The sequence below is a fragment of the Gastrolobium bilobum genome, unplaced genomic scaffold (assembly GCF_033153095.1).
Source record: "Gastrolobium bilobum isolate Gb01-03AN ecotype WA unplaced genomic scaffold, APGP_CSIRO_Gbil_v1 utg7782, whole genome shotgun sequence".
NCBI lineage: Eukaryota > Viridiplantae > Streptophyta > Magnoliopsida > Fabales > Fabaceae > Gastrolobium > Gastrolobium bilobum.
Genome location: NW_026899380.1, coordinates 546,481 through 573,228, shown reverse-complemented (window position 1 = coordinate 573,228; position 26,748 = coordinate 546,481). Strand labels below are relative to the sequence as shown.

General features: G+C 37.1%; 4 protein-coding genes across 5 annotated transcripts; 2 read left to right on the top strand and 2 right to left on the bottom strand.

Annotated features, from left to right (window-relative positions):
* Positions 1 to 9,066: 9,066 nt before the first annotated feature.
* Positions 9,067 to 11,065, top strand: LOC133290092 (UDP-glucose flavonoid 3-O-glucosyltransferase 6-like). Its single transcript, XM_061488151.1, has one exon. It carries the CDS (start codon positions 9,340 to 9,342, stop codon positions 10,780 to 10,782), a length of 1,443 nt encoding a protein of 480 aa, XP_061344135.1. The 5' UTR covers positions 9,067 to 9,339; the 3' UTR covers positions 10,783 to 11,065.
* A 5,795-nt stretch (positions 11,066 to 16,860) lies between these two features.
* Positions 16,861 to 18,502, bottom strand: LOC133290108 (uncharacterized). The gene has a single exon (XM_061488173.1). It carries the CDS (start codon positions 18,086 to 18,088, stop codon positions 17,942 to 17,944), a length of 147 nt encoding a protein of 48 aa, XP_061344157.1. The 5' UTR covers positions 18,089 to 18,502; the 3' UTR covers positions 16,861 to 17,941.
* A 1,063-nt stretch (positions 18,503 to 19,565) lies between these two features.
* On the bottom strand, positions 19,566 to 23,293 carry LOC133290090 (pentatricopeptide repeat-containing protein At3g22150, chloroplastic). Its single transcript, XM_061488148.1, has one exon. The coding sequence runs from the start codon at positions 23,278 to 23,280 to the stop codon at positions 20,806 to 20,808; it is 2,475 nt and encodes an 824-aa protein (XP_061344132.1). The 5' UTR covers positions 23,281 to 23,293; the 3' UTR covers positions 19,566 to 20,805.
* Positions 23,294 to 24,657: 1,364 nt separating this feature from the next.
* On the top strand, positions 24,658 to 26,697 carry LOC133290101 (uncharacterized). Of its 2 annotated transcripts, XM_061488164.1 has the most exons (2): positions 24,658 to 25,870; positions 25,946 to 26,697. In XM_061488164.1, exons 1-2 carry the CDS (start codon positions 24,860 to 24,862, stop codon positions 26,558 to 26,560), a joined length of 1,626 nt encoding a protein of 541 aa, XP_061344148.1. In that variant the 5' UTR covers positions 24,658 to 24,859; the 3' UTR covers positions 26,561 to 26,697. The 2 variants fall into 2 exon arrangements, with proteins under 2 accessions (XP_061344148.1, XP_061344147.1); XM_061488163.1 differs by having other exon boundaries at positions 24,658 to 26,697.
* Positions 26,698 to 26,748: the final 51 nt, after the last annotated feature.

Genomic DNA, 26,748 nt, shown 5'->3' with positions numbered 1-26,748 from the left:
TGCTCAAGCTATGAACAATGAGATGAAATACTTGTATTTCAACTCCGTTCGGTCCTAGTAAAAACACCAAGAGGGGTAAAACCCACAAGGTGCATGTGGACATAAAAGGCAAAGAGAGGATGGACAGGAAGGTGAAAACCTTCAAAGCTAGCTTGGAGGCATTTTTTGCCAGACGCCATGCTTGAGTCTATCCAGATTCTCTTGGTTGCTATAAGTCTCAATTATGAGATTTAATCTTGGGAGTTGGACGTCAGGATATCTACATACAACAACCAAAAGGGTTTATAGCAAATGAGTAGGAACACACGGTATGCAAGTTGTGAAAGTCTATTTCATAGACTTAAGCAAGCATCCAGGTCTTGAAACATCAGTTTTGATCAGGTTATCAAAATTTTGATTCTGAGAGAACCTTGATGAATGATGTGTATTTGTATGTAAAGGATACAACGGAAGACAGTAGCTTTTCTGGTACTTTATGTAGATGGTATGCTCCTTATTAGAAACAATGTGGAGGTAATATCAAGCATAAAGAGTTGGCTAAGTTAGTGTTTTGGTATGGAAGTACTGGGGAAGCCAATTATATTCTTGGTATAAAACTCTTATGAGGCCGGAAGAATAAGTTGTTGGCATCACCTCAGGCTACTTACATTGACAAAACTCTTGCCAAAATTCAACATGAGAATTCTAAAAGAAGAATTATAATTCTCAGATGTGGAATTCATCTTTCTAAGGAGTGACCAAAGACTTCTAAGAAGGAAGAATGCATGAGCAAGATATCTTATGCTTTGGCAAAGGTAGACTCACGCATATCATGTTGGGCGTTAAACCAGACATCTGTCATGCAGTGGGAGTAGTGAGATAGTACCATTTTGAACCTAGAGGAATACTAGATTATTGTTAAGCATGTACTCAAGTATCTTTGGAGAACGAGAGATTATATGCTGGTATATTCTAGTGGGAGTCTTGAAAAGCTGAGTTTTCAAAAATTCAGTTATTTCAAGTGGATATTGACTCAAGAAAATCAACCTCGAGCTATGAGTTTTTCACTAAACTCAGATAGCATTAGAGGTGGATCTTGCAGACCCAGTTACTAAGAGTTTGCCTGAATTTGTGTTCGAGAGGCATGTTACTTCTTTGGGTCTTAGGAGGATCCCAGACTTGCATTAAGCAAGTGGGAGTTATTGGTTTTATTGTGCTCTTGGAATAAGACGATGAAACAATAAAATCATTTTTTGAATTTCATAAATAAGGTTTTATTTATTTATTTTGCGCACTATTTACAAACATAAAGGTCCGGATCAAATTGTGGAGTATATGATCATATGGATACGTTCATGGAGGACATGATCATAGGATCTCACAATTGATGAATGGAGTCACAGCCGTTAAATAAAGTTGGGCACTTTATTCAGGCTGCAATATTTTATGAAATGATTTTGTCCGAATCATTGTAAAATATTGGTGTGAATTAACATTCACATTGAAAGGATCAAGGAGAGATTTGATTAAGGTTGTTTTTCTGTCATAAGGTATCAAATCTCCAGTTAACTATAGTTATGTAATTGCTCTTAATCCTGAGTTTATTATAAATAGGTAATCAAATAGTTTTCATTCTTTGATTTACCAACGGGTGAGGTTCGATCTATTGACGGCCAATAACTCGGTATTTTGGGAGTGAGATTATTTCATTATCGGTATTTATGAGATAAACAACATGGAATTTGTAGGATATGTCCCCTTGATATGTTTCGGTACTTGGATATTAAAGACACTGGCCAGTGCATGTAATCCATTAGAGAAACCATCATAGTCAATGGAATAAATAATTGATTGAGTTACAGAAAACTTGTCAATCAATTATAGACATTCTACAAAGGGGCGATGCATATTCATGTTATAAGTGTTGTTAATCTTGGAGTTCAAGTTCGGGCTTTTAGTGGAGTAGCACCGAATTAGATAAACATTCGTTGATTATCAGGAGCCTTGATTAATAACAGATGGTAGATCCCCAGGCTAGCTCGAGACAAGGGATGGGGTATATTATCAGATGATGATAGCTTATGGGCTACATGATCTTGGGTTTACGAACTCAAGTTTGTATCTTAAAGAGCAAGTGGGAGATTGTTGGATATATGCTCTTTTGGTCACTAAAGTCCTATTGGGCTTCAGTGAAACTTGAGCCCATGAGGCTTAGGGTTGAGTTATGTCTAAGACCTAAGCGTATATATTCATAGTTTTCTCCTCTTGTTCCTCCAAGGTGAACAGATCATCAGAAACAAACCCCAAGAGGCAGACGTTCATCATCTGAACGGTTGCCCACACAACCATCTCATCCTCCTCGAGAGATAGTCTGGAAGATCTGCCACAGTCCAGCTTCAAGGAGGTTGTTCGTGCTGCGGCGCTGAGGTGAGCTGTTCGTGAAGAGGAATCCTACAAGGGAAGATTCTACACGAGACCTGCGCACCGAGAGGTAATTGTGAAACAAGGATGATTCGGTAAGCATACCAATGTACTAGGTCCTAAACCGCTTCCGCATAAATCTAAGATTTCCTACACTATAGGCATCAATAATGTTGATTTTTATGGTACTATATAGATTTATACAGATCTTATGCAATTCTCAAATATAGTATTGGCAAGGGAACGAACTTAGATCCTTTCACCACCTACTTAACTCACATGCACCAATTGAACTATCATCTTTTGTCTGCAAATGCAGACATGAACCTCTGATATATTTTTTTTTTTTTTTGAAATCCAAAGACAAACGCAAAAATCCCCCATAAAACGAAAACAAGAAAAACACCATCGTTCTTCTCTCTATCTGAAGTTGTGTTTGCTATATATATATATATATATATATATATATATATTCATCAACCTGGCCATACACTTACTACACCAAAAATGGCATTTAGCGACGGTTTTTTTTAGATTTAGCGACAGTTCAAAATTGGCCATAAATCAAAAGCTTCAATTGCCGTAATCATGGAGGAAGGTCACGAGAGAGAGGAGAAGAGATGAGAGAGAGTGTGATGAAAATTCTGATTTTTAAGTCACTTAAGACCCTTAGGTGGGTCCCACATGCGAATTAACTTTATTAAATCACCTAATTTAACCCATAAATTCATAACTTACGTATTTTTCTCGTTAACATCATATTTTTACTCCTAAAAATACTAATCATATTTTTTGCACTTATCGGTACAATTATACCGCAATATTTTACACCGGTAAAATCACTATTCATCAATTTTTTTGAAACTTGCCTATCCACTCGATTTTTTGTCCTGAATCCATTTTTGCCCTTATTTTTACCGTTTGAGACATGCTACTCAATTTTTCTTGCCTAGGGATATGTGTTTAGTAAATTACCATTTTGCCCTTTTTACATATTTTAACCCTAATTTCAGGATTTTCACTAATCCTACTCTTTTACTCAACATTATCACATATAATTATTTATTTAGAAATATGAGGTGTTACAAACAGTGTTTTAAAACTCCGCTCCACCCCCGGGTTGACCCGGGTCAACCCTGACCCCTCCCCTCTAAGGGTTGGGGTCACAAGTGGGACCCTATATGCATATCAACCCCTCCGACCTCCAAAACCCGGCCGGGTTTCAGTGACTCCCGGGTCAGAGGGGTCAAAGGGGGTCATTGCATGTTTTTTTTTTAAAAAAAAAAATTCCATGAAACAATATTATGTTAAATGCTTGCAAACCTAAATCTAATTGTTCTCTTCTCTCCTAATGACCTAAATGTTTTCAATCTTTACCTCACTGCCGTGAATCTTCTAGAAAAGGTAAGAATTTTAACCCTTTAAATAAAATCCTTACGGTTGTCGATGGAAAACAAAAACTCATTCTTCCTTCCTTTAAATTTTCCTTTGTCAGAGACCTTCTCAAAAGATGCAGAACTGGGTCAGTGTAGTGACCCCACTAGAATATGAGTTTTGTACTTTGGTATCTTGATACTTTAATTAGGTTATATAATATTGACTTGTGGTTGTAATTGATAGATTATGTTAAATATATTTTGTATCTTTGATGATTGGTGATTTGCTTTTTAATATTTTCATATAGGATATATCTATTTATATTTTTTTAATATATACAACTGGGTCAGCATAGTCACTCTTTGACCCCCCGGTTGAACCCGTGACCCCGTGACCCGTGATCTCAGCCGGGTCGATAGTCGGGCCGGGTTTTTAAACACTGGTTACAGATGCCATATGTTTTATTGAATATTTTATGATGCCAAACAACAAATCAGCTTGATTAAAAAAAAAGGTATTGGGAATAATTTTTTATGTTAAGTTGAAGTTTTTTTTTTCCTTATTTATAATTTTTGTTTTTTAATGCATTTAAATTTTTCTTTTAAAAAAATTTAGGGGGCACTGTCCCGAATCCCCATCATTAAATGTGCAGAAATAAATAATATTTTCTGGGTCCGCCACTGCTATTATGAATAATATTGTTTTATTTAATTTAGAATAAATAATATGATGTAGACTGGCTCGTAGGATTATAAACTCGGCATGTAAAAAAAAGTCCATCACCTACTTTCTAAATATGCTTCTTTAAAAATCTGTGTCTGTTCTATTTGACTATATGTAATAGGGCAAATCCGACCTGATATAGGTTAATACGCAGGTCCCTGTAGATCAACTCAGCCCAACTCAACCCACTTTCACTTCTACCCATGAGTCAATGTGATACTAATTCACGGTTAAAAAATTCCGTCTTTTCTAGAAAAAATAAAATAAAAAATGCCGTCTATATTTACCGGAAAAAACTACAGTCCATAAATTTTGGTGAAAAAGTTATAGTGTCCAATATAGGCTGATTAGCACGTGTCTTAAAATATTGATTATTCAACCGCTAAATGCATATATTAATTATCAAAAGCCTGAAAAAAGTATACGGTCCATATAGGCTGATTAGCACATGTTTTAAAATAATATTGATTATTCAACCGCTAAATGCATATATTAATTATCACAAGCCTGAAAAAATGATGTGGTCCATGGATCCGGTTCAACTGCAAGGTGGTGCCATTGTAATTCAAAGGTTCATATCTTTAATTCAATTGGCACCATAAAACTAAGGTGATGAAATAAGGATATATGTATTCAATTTTTTTCAATATCGAATTTAAATTTTTCATTTTGTGACTACCTCTGAATCGGATTAATGCCTTTCTATTAACAAGATTCATGCCTTTCATATCTTTAATTCAAATGAATTTTTTTTAAAAAAAAAAAAAAAAACAAGATCCATGCCTTTCTATGTAACATTTGTTATTTTATGTAGAAAGATTTCATGATATTATTTTCTCGTTCCCGTGGTCCATATCAATTGACAATGGCAGGCAGACGCATCCCACCTCGTCGTCCAGTCCCAATTGCGTTCTTGACCCGGGAACGCAAGGTCTGATGATAAGCTTCCAAAAAATCCATAAAAGAATATTTTATGAAAAAAAATCTATTTATAATTTTTTTTTATAAATTACATTAAATATGATCAATCGTATACTGTTAAATAAAATATGATTAGTCAGACATAATATAATTTATAAAATTTTATAAGAGTTTTATTAATGTTATATTACATGATTTAAGTGTTGTTTCTAACAACACAATAAAAGAGAGAGAAAGTGAAATGATGAAAGAGAAAGAAAAATATGTGGACCCCACCTCTTTAATATATGTGTAAGAAAGTAAAGTTGTGTTATGTTACATGATAAACATAAAACCTATTTTATAAATACCTCCCTATATTCGCATATACGGATAAGTCAATGCCCTATTATCGATTCCCGACAACAAATAAGGCAAAGATTGTCTCTTTTGAAATACTGAAATAAAAAAAATAAGGCAAAGATTATTTATTTCTCTGAACTCACAACCATCGTTTTTAAATAGTGGAAAAAAAAAATCGAACTGATATTAATTAGACAGAAGAAATGGTTGAGAGAAGTTAATATAATTTAGGGACTAAATTGAAAGACCTCATAGTTGGTGAGGAATATTTGGAAGTGAATGAATGTTTCGAAAAACTACATGTTTTTCTGCTTAAAAGATACTCTCCATAAACCTGTGTGAAAAAATCTGGTTATCCTTATATAGCAATTATCAGTTTATCACAGATTTCGACATCATATTTAAGTGCTTCAAAAAAAGTATATATTAATTTCAATCATTTCAAAAAACGTATGGTATTATTATTTTTTTAAAAATTATAAAGAAAAGGATTTGATATCTCTCTCTATTATATATAGATAAGGCACATTTTATAATGAGTTCAGCCGGCCCCTAAAAAAACAGTGAATGCCACATAAATTTAAAAGACATTAAACCCTTTATAAAAAATTCGGTACACAAATCTCAAAGGTAGCTCAGCGGACAACTGACTTCACAAAAGTTTGTTGGACAAAGGAATCGATAAGGATAGGGGTGAAAATGGGCTAAGCTAAGTCAGACTTTAGCCTTCTTGGCCTAAGCCTATGTAAATTGATGTTCAGCCTATCTGTCATGTTAAAGGCCTTATTTATAAGTCAAATCTGGCCTATTGTTAAGAATTATAAAGTTTGATATGGCCTACAGGCCTTATAGGCCTCCCAATGAAGATACAAAGCAAAGAAAATAATTGTACAGATCAAAGGAAGTTCATGCACTGACATTTCTCATAAGAAATAAAAAATGACAAACAAAAAAGAGTCAACATAATATCGCAGCTCTAGAATGTATATCGAAAAGGAATAGAGTCAAAGAAATGAGAAAAATAAGAAGAAAATACAATTACTTTAAAAATTATTTTAAAGTAATTTTAAAATATATTATATTATTTATATTATTTTAAAAAATTAAATAGGTCAGCCTACAAGACTTTAGGCTAGACTTGAAAAAGTTAGTCTATAGACTATTTGTTAAAAAGGCTTTTCTTTAAGGGCATGTTTAGTGTGATGTATAAGGCCTGATAGTATAAGCTTATACTATACGTTATAACATTTTCAGTTGTTTGGTATGACCATCAAACAGTATAAGCTTATACAGCATGATCTCTTTATACATCAAAATAATGTATAACTTAATCAGGCCTAGGAGTGGTGGATTTGGCCTGATAATGGATTTATGTATTAATATTGCTTACAAGTACAATTCCCAAGAACTAATATATCGTTTCAATGTTTATATATTAAAATAATTTTTTTAATATATTAATATTTTAAATTATTGGAGGATATTATCTTATACAATATCATACCAAACGCTGAATAATATTAAAATTTAATAAGGTCTTATACTATCAAGTCTTATCTTATACTATGCACCAAACATGCCCTAAGCCTAAGTCTACTCTATTTTTTCAGAAAGGCCAGGCCAAATATAGATCTGTCGGTCAGGCCAAATCAGCCTGCCCATTTACATCCTTAGATAAGAGAATTGATCTCATCCTTCCTCCGATAAAATTTAATGCACCATTTTATCCAATGAGAAAGTAACTTTGGGAATGTATTCCCAAAGCCAATGCTATTAAACACGGCCCGGTTATTGACCCGATCGAGGTACTGGGTCACTGGGTCACCAATTCAACTCGTGGGTCACTGGTTCAACCGCATGACCCGGTAAGTATATGTAAATCTACAATTTATATTTAAAAAACTATAAATATACTTAAATACTTGTAAAAAAATAATACCAATTTCAAATATTTTAATATGAAAATAATAAATTATACATCATTGTCTAACAAAAGATCAGTCAAACATATAATATCTGTGTACTAGTGTCTCAGGTTTAGTAAATGTCATCTCTAACTATAAATCAAATCAAAATTTCATGCGTATTTCATAATCAAGATAATATTAATGTTGTAGATACATAATCTATGTAAGTTAATAAGTTACAAATCACTCAAATATTTCAAAAGAAAATAAACCATCTGTGTTTGAAAGTAAAAAAAAAAAAAAGATATCAATTGATGAAAATAAATTAGTTTTTTTTATAGACCGGACCGGATCATCGATTTTTATGAAAATCGGTCGGGTCGCACCGGATCACACTGATTCTGTAACATGATCGGTCCAATACGAAAACAAGACCAATTACATGACCGGTTCACCGGTTACATGACCTGTTCACCGATTTCTGAGTCGATCCGATCAGAGACGGAGCCACGTTCATTGTGGATGTGGCCTCGGCCCGGGCTAAATTTTAATAAATTATACTGATTATATATAATTATATAGGAAAAAATGTTTCTGCAGTTAATGCTGACAAGTTATCTGCATTCATTCTCAAAACAACGTCATTTTGGTATTGAAAAATCTTAAAAAATTATAAATATAAAGACTATCATAACCCTGAAAAAAATTGAAATTACAAAAACACCATGATTTCCGTCTCAAAACGACGTCGTATTGAGCTTACTGCAGAAAAAGCGAACCCAATTATATAACTAATTATAATTTGGCTTAGGTTAAAATTATAATTTGACCCGGGCTACAATTTATAATTTGGCCCTATCTAAAACTTAAAATATTTTTTTATAAGAGAATTGAGTAAGTTGTATTAGGGTATGTCATTATGTGTTCGTTTTCACTTTAAAAAAAAATATTTTTAGTAAAATTAAAAAATATTTAATAAAATTATAATTCTTCTTGGTACTGCATATTCAGGTGCTCTGTATTTAATATAATTTAAATGAGAAAGGTTATATTTACAAATTTTTTGTTTACAAACTCTTACAAATTATACTATGTACTCCCGGAAGTACACTAGGGTACTCTATGTACTTCCGGAAGTATATAATATAATTTACAAAAAGTTGTAAAAAAAATTGTAAACGAACTTTTCTCCAATTTAAATATATTATGATATGAACTAAATAAAATTAAAAAAAGTGAATACACTTATAATTTTTTGACTCGGACTCAAAACAATTTAAGCACAAGAGATTGAATGGGTGTACGTGTATCTCCGGTCCCATATCGGGGGGATCCGTACACATTATTATGCTCGGGAAAATTTTTTGTTATGTCGTAGAAAAGTAATTATCTCATGTTTGTAAAAATAAAATTATAAGTGAGACCCATCTAAGAAAGAGAGAAAAAAAAAAGGGTGAGTCATAAGAAAATTATTTATCTAATATAAAATGAGAGAAATATATCCTATATGCAACTCACATACGTCTTTCCTCCCCCGTTGAGGTGTCTCTTTCATAGATAATTGAGTAATATTAAATGTTACTCAATTAATTATATTCTGCTCCCAAGCTCTCTTCAAAGTCTCTGAGTTTTCAGTGTACTCCATCCCTCACCACTACCAGTAACCACCATGCCCATGATGAAGAAAGATGCCCAACTTGTGTTTGTTCCTTCCCCTGGTGTGGGTCATCTTGTGTCCACCATTGAGTTCGTGAAGCTTCTCGTCAACCGTGACGACCGTATCTGGGTCACTGTCTTGGTCATGAAGTTACCATTTGACACCACAACCGGTCCTTACACAGAAACCCTAGCTTCCTATGAACGTGTCAAGGTTATTAACCTCCCTGAATGTCACGTTCCCACAAACTCTGATGGTCCCTCCAAGCACACCTTCATTGATGACCAGAAACCCAACGTTAAAGAAGTTGTGTCCAACCTCACTCGCTCCGACTCGGAACCGCAACTCGCCGCGTTCGTGGTTGACATGTTCTGCACAACCATGATCGATGTAGCCAAAGAGTTTGGGGTCCCTACGCTGGTGTTTTTCACTTCCGGTATTGCTTTTCTTGGTCTGATGCTTCATCTTCACACTCTCAGGGAACGAGACAACGTGGACATCAGCGAGTTGGAGGAATCGGACACTGAGTTGGCCATTCCGAGTTTCGTAAACCCGGTTCCTTCGAAGGCTATGCCTTCTTTGGTGCTACAGAAGGAATGGGAGACAGTTTTCTTGCGCTTTGGGAAAGGGCTGAAGGAAGCCAGTGGTATCATTGTAAATTCATTTGAGGAGCTAGAATCCCATGCGGTTCACTCATTTTCTGGTAGTGGTGTACCCATATATCCAGTGGGACCCATACTAAACCCTAAGGCTAAGGGTGACCAAGTCACTGAGTCTCACTCTGAAATTCTCAAGTGGCTTGATGATCAACCTCATGCCTCGGTAATATTCCTCTGCTTCGGGAGCATGGGTTATTTGGATGATGATCAGATAAGAGAGATCGCGCGTGCCCTTGAGAGCAGTGGGGCCCGCTTCCTGTGGTCCATACGGAAACCCCCACCAAAGGGTTCTACTTCCAGGATGGTATCGCCGTCTGATTACTCTCCTTCCGATTTGGCTGCGGTTTTACCCGAAGGGTTCTTAGATCGGACGGCAGGGATTGGAAGGGTACTTGGATGGGCCCCTCAGGCCCAAGTTCTGGCCCATCCAGCCACAGGAGGGTTTGTTTCTCATTGCGGTTGGAATTCTACCCTTGAGAGCATATATTTCGGTGTGCCCATTGCCACGTGGCCGCTCCATGCCGAACAACAGACAAATGCATTTGAACTGGTGCGAGAGCTGAAGATGGCTGTGGAAATTGCGGTGGATTATCGGGTGGACTTCAGGACTGGAAGTAACTATGTTTTGAGTGGAGAGAAGATAGAAAGAGGAATAAGGAGTGTGTTGGAGAAAGATGGAGAGATAAGGAAGAAAGTGAAGGAGATGAGTGAAAAGAGTAAGAAGACATTAAGTGAAGGTGGGTGTTCCAGCTCTCATTTGGAACGTTTAATTGATTATATAACGAGTCAGGTTTGAATTTATCCTTGTAAGTTGTAACCATGAACATAATAAGTCATGCTTACACTTGTTTTGAAAAAAAAAAAAAAAGTTGCAATGTATGTTGTTTTTTATTATTATCTAAAATGAAATCATGGAAAACTGATGTTTAAATATTGGTGTTCATGGAGAATGTTTAATGATAGATATTTCTGTTGAAGAGGAAAAAAGTTGCAAGATTTTACATTTTTACTCCTTGCAACAATTAATTACTGACCCCTTATGAGAATTTATGTATTTAGATGTAAGACGGAGGCGTTGTTGAAGTGGATCCCCCCCCCCCCCCCTTTTTTTTTTTTACACATTTTAATCTATCTTTTACTAAATACACCATCTAGTGCTTAAGAGCCAGAGTTTAGAAGATCTAAGAGAGGTCTTTATTTTCATCTTCAAAGATTCAAAATAGTGAGCAATGGCTGGAGGTGTTCTTGTCATGGATATTCAAGCTTCTACGACGGAAGAGGAGGATCTTCTCCAAAGAAGTATTAAGAAAACGAAGGAGGTTGCCATGGTGGAGGGTGCTGAGATAGAAGCTGGACAGAGGAAGGTGATTTCTTATAAGGATAGCTTAATGTGGTTTAATGGGAATTGGGGAGAAGTAGACAATGTGGAGAATGATTGGTTATCAAAGCTGGAAAAGGATGAGGAAGACCTAGAAGCAAAGTTGAGGCAAGTGGAGATTGGGGAAGATGATCCTTTCTGTCCTACGTATAGTTTTCCAGCCGAGGAATACAAGGAGAATTGTAAACAGTGGGAAAATACACTGATAGTTAAATTACTGGGGAAGAGGTTGGGAGCGAAGTTCTTTACAACTAGACTTCAGAAGATGTGGGGTTTAACTGGTGCTCATGAGTTCATTGATCTTGAGAATGATTTTTACTTTGTCAGATTCAGTAATGAGAAGGATTATACTCATGTACTGCATGAGGGTCCTTGGGTGGTCGCTGATCACTATGTAACTGTACAACGATGGAGACCGTTTTTTGATCCGTTTGATGACTCTGTTAAAAAGCTTACTATATGGATCTGAATACCTGGTCTTCCTATTGAGTTATATACGTCTAAGCATCTCTGGAGAATTGGAAGTATGTTTGGGAAACCACTTAAAATTGATCAGAATTCTATTAAGCATTGTGAAGTAGGTGAGGGGGAAATAACACAGGGGGAAGATTTGCCAGAATTTGTGTTGAGGTTGATTTGCGAAAAGCTTTTTTGTCCAAATTTAATATTTATGGGCGTATGTGTCAAGTTGCATATGAGGGATTACACATGATTTGTTTTAAGTGTGGAAGATTTGGTCATAGGAAAGATAGTTGTCCAAGTATATCAATGCAGGGGAAAAAGCAAAGGATTTGGGACATGGTCCACAGCATGCTACTGGAGAGTGTAGGAAGCGAGTGGAGATTGATGGAGAAGCATTTGGGAGTTGGATGATTGTCCAAAGACCTATGAAATCCGACCGTGGGGTTATTTTCTTGTCGTCGGATGGAAACCGTGTGGAGAATCACTTAGGGCAGAGTCCTATGAAGAATGTTCAGCAACACGATGTCCAAAGTAGCAAGGAGAAGAAACCACCGGATGCTTTGGAGCTTATGCGTCAATATGAACAATCTCATAAGGGAATGCTTTCTTCAGAGGAAATTGTCACCTTGGGTGGCATCACAGTTCACACTGAACTCAGGTCGGTGGTTTCAAACCATCTTATTGCCCCAATTCTGTCTGGTTTTTAATGATAGTCTGTGTATGGAATGTAAGGGGGGCAGGGAGGAAAGGACTTTGTCCCCTTCTTCGTGATATTGTTAGAAAGTATCGTATTAAGTTACTGGTTCTTCTTGAGACTAGGATTAATGGTGAAAGAACTGATCGAGTAATAAAGAGTATTGGGTTTCATAATCACTATATAAGGAGTGCAGTAGGTTACTCAGGGGGCATTTGGCTTATGTGGAATAATGAGGATGTTGGAGTGCAGGTTTTGGATAATCATCACCAGTATGTTCATGCTAAATTATCATGGAAACTGGAGGAAAAAAAATGAAGAAATGACGTTTATTTATGGGAGCCCGAATCGTGTGAATCGTAGAATTTTGTGGGATAATCTTCGTCTGTTGTGTCCTCAATCTTCTATACCCTGGGCAGTGATGGGTGATTTTAACTCTTACTTAACTTATTCAGAAAAAACATGGGGTGGCGATCCTTGTTGGGGTGTTATGAATGAATTTAAGGATTGCTTGGATGATTGTAAGTTGTTTGATGCTGGTCATAAGGGGCCTAATTTTACTTGAAGGAAGGGGTCTCTTAGAGAAAGACTTGATAGGTTGTGTTCAAATGAGGCTTGGAATATTACTTTTCCTGACAGGTTGGTGAATCATCTTTCATTTTATTCTTCTGATCATCGACCTATTCTACTTTGGGATGGGCATCCTTATAGGGCTGAAAATGTTGTTAAGCTATTCCGGTTTTTAGCAGCTTGGCTAACTAGTGGTGACTTTGATGAGGTGGTTAAATTGTGCTGGAATAATAATCTGAATTGGAATGTGGCTTGCCATAAATTTCAGCAACAGGCTTCAGATTGGCAGAGAGATTTTCAAGGCTGAGGCTCGTGAGAAGGCTAATCTTCATGCTAGGATTCGTGGTATTGATAATCAGCTTAATCAGTGTGGCCATGATCCATTGGAGCAGTTGCAAAGGGAATTATGGAAGAAACTTGATCTTATTTATCTTAGAGAGGAACTCACTTGGTTCCAACGCTCAAGGAGTAATTGGTTAGCCTTTGGAGATAAAAATAACAAGTTTTTCCATTCAATTACAGCAGCTAGACGGAGAAGAAATCGTATTGAGATGTTGAGGAATGATGCTGGTGATTGGGTTGGAGATGATAAGGAAATTGTGGACTTAACAGTTAATTTTTATACCAATCTTTACACTGAGGAGGAGTCTCGAAGGCAAGTCTTTCCTATTAAAGGGGTTTTTCCAAGACTTGATATGTCTATGTTGGAAAGGATGGGTGTTTCTCCAAGTAGGGATGAGATCAAAGCTGTGATTGATAGTATGGGTCCTTTTAAAGCTCCAGGGGTAGATGGTCTGCATGCTGCTTTCTTTCAATCTCAATGGCATGTTGTAGGGGATTCGGTCATTAATCTGGTTAATGAAGTTTTCCAACAGCCTTATTCTGTTCGGAACATTAATCAAACTTTGATTTGTTTAATCCCAAAGGTTGATAACCCAGAGAAGATAACTCAGTTTAGACCTGTAAGTCTGTGTAATGTGACTTATAAGGTGATTACAAAGCTTGTTGCTAACAGGATTAAGGAGCACATGCCGAATCTTGTGTTGCCCAATCAGTGTAGTTTTGTGAAGGGTAGGCATAGTAGGGATAATATTATTATCACCCAAGAAATAATTCACTCGATGAGAAGTAGGAAGGGGAAAAAAGGTTGGATGGCAGTAAAGCTGGACTTGGAAAAGGCATATGACCGAATCAGTTGGGAATTTTTAGAAGATACTTTAAGGGATATTGCTTTGCCTGAGAATATAATCTCCTTAATAATGTGTTGTGTGTCCACTTGTACTATGAATGTGCTTTGGAATGGAGCTACTACTAAAGAGTTTAAGCCTTCAAGAGGTCTTCGACAGGGGGATCTGTTGTCTCCCTACTTGTTTGTTTTGTGTGTAGAAAGATTAGCTCATATGATTCAGCTTGCAGTGGATCAGAAAGCTTGGAAGCCTATCTACCTCAATAGAAAATGCCCTCCTATATCTCATTTATTCTTTGCGGATGATCTGTTATTGTTCGCTGAAGCAGATGTGAATCAAGCTAATATCATATCTAATATTCTAGACTGTTTTTGTGCCTCCTCTGGGCAGAAGGTTAGTAAGGAAAAAAGTCGAGTTTTCTTTTCGAAAAATGTTAGTCATATTAAAGCTAATGAGGTGTGTGAAGCTATAGGTTTTAGTATAACACCTGATTTGGGTAAATACCTTGGACTTCCTTTGCATCATCAGAGAGTTGGTAGATCTACTTTCAGCTATGTTATGGATCGATTGAGAGACAGGCTATCAAGTTGGTCCCAATCATCCTTGTCCTTAGCTGGTAGGGTGACATTGGCAAAAGCAGTTTTATCATCTATTCCCATTTATCCAATGCAGACTAGCTTCCTTCCTGTGTCTCTTTGTGATGATATGGATAGAATTACGAGGAAGTTTATTTGGGGTTCATCACCGGTAACTAGAAAGCCTCATCTTGGTTGCTTGGAATCGGGTTTGTCAGCCAAAGGATTTTGGTGGATTAGGGTTCAGGAATATGCGTGATATGAATAAGGCCTTGTTCATGAAAATAAGGCATGGCCTAGTGACTCATAAGGATAATCTCTGGAATAAGGTGCTTCGGGCGAAATATAACATTGAAGATGGTTTGCTTCCAACCATGAATAAGCCTCAGCAGTCTTCGAACCTGTGGAGAGGAATTATGAATGTTTGGCAGGATGTGATAGATGGTTCTTCAATCCTTTTGGGTAATGGACAACATTGTAAATTTTGGACTGATAGTTGGGTTCTTGGCTTTGGGGCTCTTGAAGATTTGGTTCTTTATCCTCTTAATCATGGTGATAGGGAACTGGTTGTTGCTAATTATGTTACGCAGCAAGGAGTTTGGGATTGGGCAGCTTTTACTCATCTGCTACCTAGTGAAGTGAATTATAATATTGCTAGGATCATGGCTCCAACTTTGGTGGACCAAGAGGATAAAGTAATTTGGAAGGATTCTGGGGATGGTTGTTTCTCAGTTCGTTCGGCTTATAATCTTATCACAGCAACTGATGAAGCTAATCATGGGCAGCATTGGAAGAAAATTTGGAGTTGGGATGGGTCACCGCGTATCAAGACCTTCCTCTGGTTAATGATGAGTAACAGTTTGCTCACTAATGCTACGCGAACGGATTGAAATATGGCTGAGAGTGATATTTGCCCTCGATGTATGGCACACAGGGAAGATATTCTTCATGCTATTAGAAGCTGTCCAAGGGTGTTACAGATCTGGCGCTCTCTTGTTCATCCTATACAATGGGATACCTTTGTATCTCTTAATCTCACTAACTAGTTATCTTTTAATCTCTCTTCTAATGCAGGTATCTCAAACCGGTTTGATTGGCCTCTGGTGTTTGGTGTTTCAGCTTGGCAAATCTGGAAGGATAGGAATAGTCTTGTTTTCCAAGATAAAACTAGTCCTGCGCATGCTTTGCTGTCTCAGATTTGGTGTTCTGTGGAAAGAATGGTGGAATCAAATTTGAATCTTAGGATTGGTGGGCTGCATTATTTACGGCCTAGAGTGGTTAAATGGGGTACTCCCCCTCAGGGATGGGTGAAACTAAATGTTGATGGAGCTACTGGTATAAGGGTCTCTTTACTTGTGGAGGAGTCATTAGAAATAGCTCTGGTATTTGGCTGATCGGGTTTAATAAGAGATTGGGTGCTGGAAATACTGTGACAGCTGAGCTTTGGGGTATGCTCGTGGGTCTTAATCTGGCTTGGGTGAATGGCTATAGGAAAATAATTCTTGAAGGAGATTCCTTAGCTGCGCAGCAACTGCTTCAACAATGTGATAAAGATCATCCATTATTGCCATTAGTTAATGATATTAAGAAGCTTTTTCATAGATCTTGGTCTGTGAGAGTGCTTCATGTTCTGCGGGAAGGGAACAAAGTAGCAGATTGGCTTACGAAGCATCACTTGAGTCAGAATGTGCAAGTCAAGATTTTTCATAGTCCTCCTCAAGGGTGTGAGTCCTTGGTCTATAATGATAGAATGGGGGTTATGACCTCCAGTTTCTTTTAGGTTTTTGTTTTAGTTTCCATTGTATCTCCAAAAAAAAAGTGGATCCCCCTTTGATTAATCAACTCAACAATCCGTTAAAGTACACGATAAAAATTAAAACTATCAAAATAATAATATCATTAAAAGGTAATTTTATCCTAACACTTTGCGATGAGAGTATCCCAAGTGACAGAAGGCATCCATCTAATAACACATGGTATTGAGTCAAGTAGTATACCCCAAAATAGGAGAAGTGTGCAAGACATCTAACGAGCAAGAGACTAGAACAGATATAATAACTAATAATGGTACATTTTGTTAACCCAAACCCAATATTGTCCATCAGTTCCAACTCCTACTCCATATGGATTGGATACATTTGCATTGCATTTGGAAATCAAATGAACAAAGCTGTTACAATGTTTACAACAAATTCAGACTCTTAGACACATCCTAGCTATTCACAATCACAAGGAAGTTACAAACTTGCATCAAGATAGATGTTTGTGACTTTTTGCAACTTATTGTCCTTCTCACACCACAACTCAAAGTCTCCTGTCATATTATTAGCATCATAGACTTCTTAATGGGTCAAAATTTCAATATCATCATACGACTTCACTCCTGCTCTCGCTGTCCCTGCATCAATAATCTTCATGCCATTCCATCTCATCAACAACAGTCGCTGTCACCCATTTAGAATCATTGGATTCGTGTTTATTACAGCGTCCGGTTCATGTATAAAGTTTGTCAAAATTCATGATAACAGACAGAAAATAACTCGTGTATACTCTTTTACTAAAGGTTAATAACCCCAATGCTTCGTACTTCCTTTTAATTGTTCAGTTTTAGTTCTATCGAATAGGTAGAAGTTTGAACTTAAACCTTTCTAATTTTAGATTTCAGAGAGGAAGTGCTTTAGGGTGTAGTTTCTTTTAATAATTCCCCTCCCTAATTGTCTTTCTCCATTCATATGTAGTATCTTCACCACTGAACGAAAATTTAGTGCGAATCAAACAGTTTTCAAGAAGGCAGAACATTTTTTTAAATTTTATTTTTGATCCAATGTCAAGTAAACATTCTTACAAACACTAAGCAACTAAAAGGAATAGTGATTCTTTTCAACTACAGCTGAAGATTAAAAAATGTCAAACCCACGGACTTCACTAGATACCAATTACGTAAAATAAGAAGGAACAGCATATGAGAAATGAAAAGTAAACAAACAAATAACCAAATTAAACCCCCCTTAAGGAAGAGGCTCGATCGTAACAAACTAAAAGAGTAATCACAAAATTAAAGCAGGGACAAAGCAAGTGGGTACCAAAATTCAGGAGACATACTTGGAGTTGTGCAAGAATGCAACAGAGCTTAGAACGAAAGTGATGAAAGAAAAAAACCAGAGACCAACCATCAAGGACACCCCAGCAACCGCCAAATCCAATACACTGTACAGGATTAACCCCAACACCATCATCTTCTTCTTTTTTTCTTCTCCTCTTTCAACTGAAATAACTTGATGGATCAGTTAAGATTCCAAGGGACTCAGGACTATAAATTGTTGAATTGAGCTGAGAGAAAAAGAAGCAGAGGAAGATGATAATGTATGTCAGAACCGCCAATTTCATCAGATTTGGGATTGTCGGTGGGTGGGAGATGGGCAACAAAACTACAAAGAACAGACAGGTTTTGTAAAAACAGAAAAATCGTGAAGCGATGCCATGGCTACGTGGCAACCACCCAAGCCTCCCTTGCATGATTACATTACATTACACATCTCGCCCTCTCTGTCGGTTTCTCCTCCCTGTTTTTGCAACCTGGGATCATTTAGAAAATGAAATTAGGTTACCGATGGTACTCAAAATTCGACTGTGAACCCGATGAAGATAAACCTTATTGACCCGTTAATCTGAACACCGCTTTCAGTTGACCGCTATTTAACCATAAACCGGTTTATAACATTTTTTTTGGGGGGACGTTTAATTGATTATATAATGGAAACAAATTCACTTATTACCAAAAATATTTATTACTTTTACAATCAATTTAATTACCGTTAATTTTCGTCAATCTAACAGATATTATCTATTGAAAATTAATAATATTTATTGTATCATATTTATTAATTAATTATTAATTTTTAATAAATTATAACTGTTAAATTTACAGAAATTAACGGTGATTAAATTAGTTATAAGAATGATAAACCTTTTTGGTAGTAAGTATATCTGCCCATTATATAATGTGTCAGGTTTGCATTTATCCTTGTAAGCATGCGCATAATGTGTCATGCTTATACTTGTTTTGAAAATAAAAAAATGTGTTGTAATGTAATAATGTAGGGGAATACTTTTCTCCTTTAAAAGGAGAGAAGAGTTGTCTCCTAATGAGACAAAAAAGTGGGACCAGCAATTTAAAAAAAAGTAAAAACAAAAATAAAAACTTGACACGGAAGTCGATGTATGTGTAGGAATGAAATGTTATCTCATGTGAAAGGAGAAAACTCAATAATGTATGCCTTTTTTTAATTTTATTATATAACATTAAATCATGTAAAACTGATGTGTAAATATTTTTATTCATGTAGAATATTTAATGATAGATATTTGCATAAGCGGTAAGAATATACAAAGTGACAGAAGGCGTCCATCTAATTATACGTGATATTGACTCAACTGGTGTACTCTTAAATAGAAGCACCGTGCAAGACAACTAAGCAAGGGACTAAAACAGATATAATAACTGAGGAAATCATTATCCAGCAGAGACACTATTATAAGCGAGATTCATAAGAAAGAGGAGAGAAAAAAATAGAGATAAAATCCATCAGTATTTTGTATATATAGGAATTTGGCTATTCTCATATAAAAATGAGAGAAATATAACTCAATAACTAATAAAGATACATTTTGCAAGACCAAAGTTGTTGTCAATAAGGTCCCAATCCTACCCCATATGTCGTAGCAAAAAAGGTCTTCCTCCATTGGGCTACATTTGCATTGCGTTTGGAAATCAAATGAACACAGCAGTTACAATGTTTACAAAAAATTCAGACTACTAGATTCATCCTATCTATTCACAGGAATGCTCAGGAATAAGACTTTATAATAATCAAAGTTGAAAGGTAGCATCAAGATAGATGTCTCTGACTTTCTACCTCCTTCTCACACCACAACCCAAAGTCTCCTGTCATATTATTAACCTCATAGGCTTCTTAATGCGACAAAATCTCCAATATCATCATATCACTTCACTCCTGCTCTTGCTGTCCCAGCATCAATAATCTTCTTGCCATTCCATCATCTCAACAACAAACGTTGCTGTTTCCCATTTACAACCATCGGTTTCATGTTTATTGCAGCGTCCAGTTCATCATGTATAAAGTTTATCAAAATTCATGATAACAGACATAAAAGAGTTCGTGTGTACTCTTTCAATAAAGCTTAACGAACTCAATGCTTCGTACTTGCTTTTAATTGTTCAGTTTCAGTTCTATCGGACAGGCCCTATGTTAGGGTTTACCCCTAAGAGACAAAGAACAGAGAACGAAAAATGGGTTTTCAGATTTATTCAGATGATTCTTTCAATGGGTTTACAAAGTTCTTTTATATCACAAGTATGAACTAGCTTCTAACACTGACAGCGAATCCGGAATCCCTCACTTCCTAATTGTACAACACCTCACTGTACACTTTACATGCTTCACTAAACTCCTCACGTGCCACTCACACTACATACCCATCTAACAGAATAGAACCTCTCTTCACACGAGTAGACCTCCTAACACCCTAAGACTGCAGCCGAATGCTGTATTAAAACGGTACATTATGTGTAGAAGTCTGAGCTGAAGGATTATAATTTATAAACCTTGATATAAAAGTAATCATCACAACATTTCTTGAATCGGGGGTAAAAAGAAGGATCAAACTTGTCGCTATCCAGCTGCACAATCATACTGTACATGAATTGGTTGTTTTGTACATCAATGATATTCTGTTTCAAATGAATGACCAGCCTAATTATTAGTTTCAAACCAGCAGTTCTAGTCATTTGTATATTGGATAAACTTATGCCGGTCATGACACTATTATCAGTTATAATCAATCCGGTGACTATTGTCTCACTTTCCTGACAACGGCCCACCATAAAGCAAACAGAGCTCGCTTTGAAAAATTCTGCCATAAATTATTCATTTCATTCATTAGATTCCAAAATCATATTTAAATTTGAACCGTAACGGGGCTTATAACCTACATCCTTCATGTCCATAGTCAACTTGTCCAAGATGTAATATATCTCACCACTTTGAGGGTGCTTCTCATCTCTAGATACAAAGCAGTTCACAAACCCAGCAATCTCAACCCAACTACATCCCATTTCCTTTTGCAAACCTTTTTCCTTCATCTGATTTCTCAATCTATCAACATTTTCCCACTCTCTTTCCTCTGCATAAATATTTGAGAGCAAAACATGATATCCTGCCATCCCTTTTCCTGTCTCCATATTAAGCAACTTTTCAGCAATAACTTTTCCCAATTCAAAGTACCCATGATTTTTACAAGCCCCAAGAAGAGATCCCCAGATTTCCATTGCATCACCGTCCCCACCCAATCCATTGACAAACTCATAGGCTTCAACTACCCTTCCAACCCTCCCTAACATGTCTGCAACACAACAATAATGTTCGATTGAGGGCTTAATTTTATGTACTTTCTCCATAGACTTAAATATTTGAAGGCCTTCATCAACCAAACCGGCATAACTACAAGCAGACAAGATGGCAACAAAAGTAACTGCGTCAGGCTTAATGCAAGATCTCAGCATAGTATCATACAAGGTAAGAGCTCTTTTTCCCATCCCATGCTGACCATAGCTCATCATCATTGTGGTGTATGTGACTGAATTCTTTTCAGGTGTTCTGACAAAAACATTTTCAGCATAACTGATTGCACCTGATTTGGAATACGTGTCAACTAAAGCAGTTCCGACATAAACATTTTGGTCCAAGAAATGACGAATGGAGAATCCATGAAGTTGTCTAGTAAAGGCTATGCTTCCCATTGAACTACAAGCTGGGAGAATTGATGCTAAGGTCACTGCATTAGGCATTACCTTGTGCATTAATGTCTCTCTAAGAATGAGAATGGCTTTCTCATTGAGCCCATTCTGAGTATAACCAGCAATCATTGCATTCCATGTGGCCCGATCTCTAACACTTGGGCAGTTCTGCTCAAATAACAATTCAGAAGTCCTAATCAAGCTGGATTTTGCATACATATCTATCAGATAGCTCTCCATTCCCTCAAATTGTATCCCATGGCGAATTAGATACGCATGAGTTTGCCTTCCAATATATGAGTTCCTAAGGTTAGAAGCTGCAGAAAGAAGGGCAGTCACGGTCACAGAATCAATCATAAACCTTTGCTTCTGCATCTCGCACACAAGCATCAGTGCTTCCTCATCCAAACCATTTTGTACAAAGGCAGAAATTATTGTATTCCATGAAACAGAATCCCTTTCGAACATCTTATCAAAAACCTTAAACGATGTATCAATATAATTGCACCTTGAGTACATAACAATTATTGCATTGAGAATAATAATTGGTAAAACTGTCAAACTCTTTAGAACAAATGCATGTAGCTGCTCGGCCAATTTTATCTGCTGTAGCTGTGAAACAGCAGTAATAACAGACAGAAAAGTTACATCATCGCAAATAGCCTCATCTGATTCCAAGGCCTGAATGAAAACATCGATTCCTTGAATTGGACGGTTATTTTGAACATACCCACCAATCATAGTGTTCCAAACCTCAGTGCTTTTCCGGGAACATTGGTCAAAAACCAACCTTGCGTGATCTAGGAAACCAAGATCGGCAAACATAAGTACCGCTGAGCTGACAGCAAACACATCATTTACATACTCAGCACCAAATTTAAGAAGCAACCCATAAATCACAGAAGCAATCTTATAATCACCGAATTTGGATACAGCGGGGAAGACATTTACAAAAGTAACAGCAGTTGGCGTAATTGTGAGCTTCATCATTGTGGTGAAAGCGATAAGTGCTTGAAGGGGTCTCTCGGTCTTGACATACCAAGAAATCAAGGTATTCCAAGCGACAACATTTCTCTTGCGCATAACGTCGAACACTTTGAGGACATAGTCATGCTGGAAATGGGAGGCGATTGTGGTGGGTAAGCAAGAAGAGTACATATTCAAGAGGGAATTATAGACAATCCTACTGGGGCTAGGGTTGGATTGGCAGCGAATAATGTGAGAATGAAGGGCTTTACCAGCCATAAGGTTGTGGGTTAAAGCACAGGCCTTAAGGGTTGAAGAGAAGGTATAAGAATCATAATGGGTACCTGGAATGGACTTCATCTGAGCGTATAAGAGGAGAGCTTCAAGAGGCAGGTTGTTGCAAATGAAGCCAATGATGACGGCGTTCCACACAACAGTGGAAGGGCGAGGAAGAGTATCCAACAGATGCCGAGCAAGGTGAGGTTGCCCTTGTTGGCATAGTTGGCTTAGGCGAGACCGAATTGTTAGGGTTGTGTTCTTGTACTTCTCCTTCGGATTGCTAACTGAGATGTGATGGGTTGCATCAGAGGAAGGTATGGGTGCGGATAGGGTCACAGGAACAACAGGAGAAGACATCGTCCTCATCCCCACACACAAAACTTGGTCTGAAAAATTAGTCCAACCAAAGTTTAAGATTAGATTGAATTCGGTGCGCGAACAACCTTGTCGAGGAGTTGACAAATATTTACAAGTGGTTTTTACACAGAAAGAATTTTTAGGTACTCTTGAAGCGAGATATTTTTTTTTCTTAAGCATTCAACATACCACCATAACAGTAAATCAGTAATACCAATACTGTAAGTGAGAGTTAATAATGACTTATATAACTAAAATAATACACACTAAATATTGACTTATATAGAATCATATAAATTAGGAATTTTTGTGTTTGGATCTTTCCTTTCTTTCTTTTTTTCAAAAAAAAATAAAAAAATCTTTGAAAGGGAAATCCCCACGCGAGACCATCCTGACAAGTGTACAGTCAAGGTTTGAAACTTTGGTTCTACACTTTCCTCCGTGGAACACTAACCAAAATGCTATTTTTCATTAAGTTTTTTATTTAAATGTCACGCGAACAATATTATTTTTTAATATGTTACATGGACAAGTTCGCTAAGCACTTTAGCGAACCTCATTTGCTGACGTGTCACATTTCTAGTGAATAACAAATAACAAGTTAAAAAAAATAATAATAATATCAAGTTCGCTACATGGTAACGAATTTAGTCGAAATATGTATTTCAACCAAGTTCGCTGTCCTGTATAGTCAATTTAGTATCTACTTAAAACGCGACATGTCAGCATTGAGTTCGCTATGCCCAGCGAACTTTTACACATGGCATGTTCAGAAATAATATTATTCGCGTGACATTTAGGTAAAAAACTTACTGACACTTTTGTCACTGTTTCTAACTCCGTCATCTCCTTTGGCAACGTGACAGGGGAGGGTGGACCGAATAATGCTTCCCTCTATTCATTTGTGTCATGGGTGTTCTGACTCAATGTAGTGGATGAACAATGTCCCATCCAGAGTTCTGGAAATGGTATGCTCATTCTCCTTTTGGACACTACTTCACTCTCAAAACAAGCTCACACCAGTGGTAACCATCACACTTCTTCTAGGGACATCGTTCAATTAAAAATAAAATCTTACAAAATTAAAAAAAAAAATAAAAAAAAATTTATCTTATTTCAAAGTTTAAAAAAAGGAAAAAATATTTATCATTTTAAATAATATAAAATCATGTTATTTTAAGAAAAATAAACACAAAATAATATTTTATATTTAAAATTCAAATTAAAAAAAAAATTATCCACTTTATCATCAGTGATTTTCATTTCTTATATCTATTTTTAATCAAATACATAACTTACGTCGAACACTTAGAAAAATTCACAATATTTGTATATTTATACCCATCCCTCTCCTCGGGCTCTATTTATGAAGTGGATATAGGTAAAATCCCATAAATCCTGCAAGTGTGGAGCTTTTTGTCATCCCTATCTCTAAGACTTGAGAATAAAGAAGGGTTGAGGCGAAAAAGATGAAGAAATCAAGGCGTTGGGAATAAAAAGGACTTTTAGAATTTAGAGGGTAGTGTTTTATCGTAAAGGGAGTGTCGCCACCATTTTCATCAATCAGTAGTGGCAAACCCAAAGGAAGATGGAGGAGCTGCAACAGCTTCTAAGCATGGGTTTCCCGGACGAGTTGGCCGCACAAGCCTTGGCTGCTACCGGCGGCAAATCCACCGTCAAAGCCACCGAATGGATTCTCACTCACAAACCCAACACTAACTCTTCATTTCAGCCAAAGCTCGATCGTTTCTTCCATTCCCAATCCCCAACCACACCCCAATCACAACAAGAACAAGAACAAGAACAAGACGAATCAACCCCATCATCCAAACGCCTTAAGTCATTACCATCCACTTGTCATTCTCAACAACAACAACAACAAAAGTCTTCTTCTTTCTTCTTCAATCGTCCCAAGACTCAAGACAAGAAACACACTCACATTCACGAACCCTTATACGAGAGGTTGCGTCCCAGAACATTGGACGACGTCGTTGGCCAGGAGCATCTCCTCGCAACCAATTCCCTTCTTCGTTCTGCAATCCAACGCAATCGTCTCCCTTCAATCCTCTTCTGGGGTCCACCTGGAACTGGTAAGACCACTATTGCAAAAGCCATTGTAAATTCATCAACTTCAACTTGTTATCGCTTTGTCTCCTTATCTGCTGTCACTAGTGGCGTTAAAGATGTGAGGGATGCTGTTGATGAAGCTAGAAAAATCAGGGTTAAAACCAACCAAACAACTGTTCTCTTTGTTGATGAGGTTCACAGGTTCAATAAGTCTCAACAGGACTCTTTCTTACCCTTCATTGAAGATGGAAGCATTGTGTTCATTGGTGCCACTACTGAGAACCCTTCTTTCCATTTGATTACTCCTCTCTTGTCTCGCTGCCGTGTCCTTACACTTAACCCTCTTCAGCCCCACCATCTTGCTTTGCTTATAAACCGGGCTATTAGTGACTTGGACAAAGGTTTGATGAAAAGCGTTGGTTTTGAAGTTGATGTCAATGTGAGTGAGGATGTTGTTGATTTTATAGCTAACAATTGTGATGGGGATGCTCGGGTGGCCTTGAATGCCTTGGAGATTGCTGCTGTTACTGCTGCTGCACGGATACAACATGTTCAGCAGCCTAATCAAAAGGAAGAACAAGGCATGGATCATCTTAACACAAATGAGGAAAACAAGGTTGGCTCTGCTGCTGCTGTTGTTACTCTTGATGATGCAAAGGAGGCACTTCAGTGTAAGCACCTTGCTTATGATAAAGCTGGGGAAGAGCATTATAATCTAATCAGTGCGCTGCACAAATCAATGAGGGGAAGTGATGCAAATGCAGCAATCTATTGGTTGGCAAGAATGTTAAAAGGAGGTGAAGAGCCTCTTTACATTGCACGTAGACTCATAAGGTTTGCAAGCGAGGATGTTGGTTTGGCTGATCCATCAGCTCTTACTCAGGCTGTTTCCTGCTACCAAGCTTGCCACTTTTTGGGAATGCCAGAGTGCAATGTGATTCTTGCACAGTGTGTTGCTTACTTGGCCTTGGCTCCTAAGTCTGTCTCAGTTTATCGAGCAATAGAAGCCGCTCAGAAGGCGGTAAGAGAATCAGTGGGACAGAATGAGGGGGTGCCTCTTCATCTGAGGAATGCACCAACCAAATTAATGAAGGAAATTGGGTATGGGAAGGGATACATATACCCTCCTGACAACCCCTCCTCAACCCAGAGCTACTTGCCACCCTCTCTTCAAGGGTACAAGTTCCTCGATTGGCCTGATAGGAATCCCTCCGATGGATAAACATGTTAAATCAAGATCGAGAGTTTTTATATGCCATTTTTGTGTCTGTTGTTTTTGGGGTTTTGGCATTACTAAGATACATGTCATGCATTGATGGGAGAATGGGAAATGCAAGAGTAATGCATTTTGTAATTTTTGGGGTTTTGGCATTACTTATTTTTGTTTTTTAACTGTAATAATTACTTGTG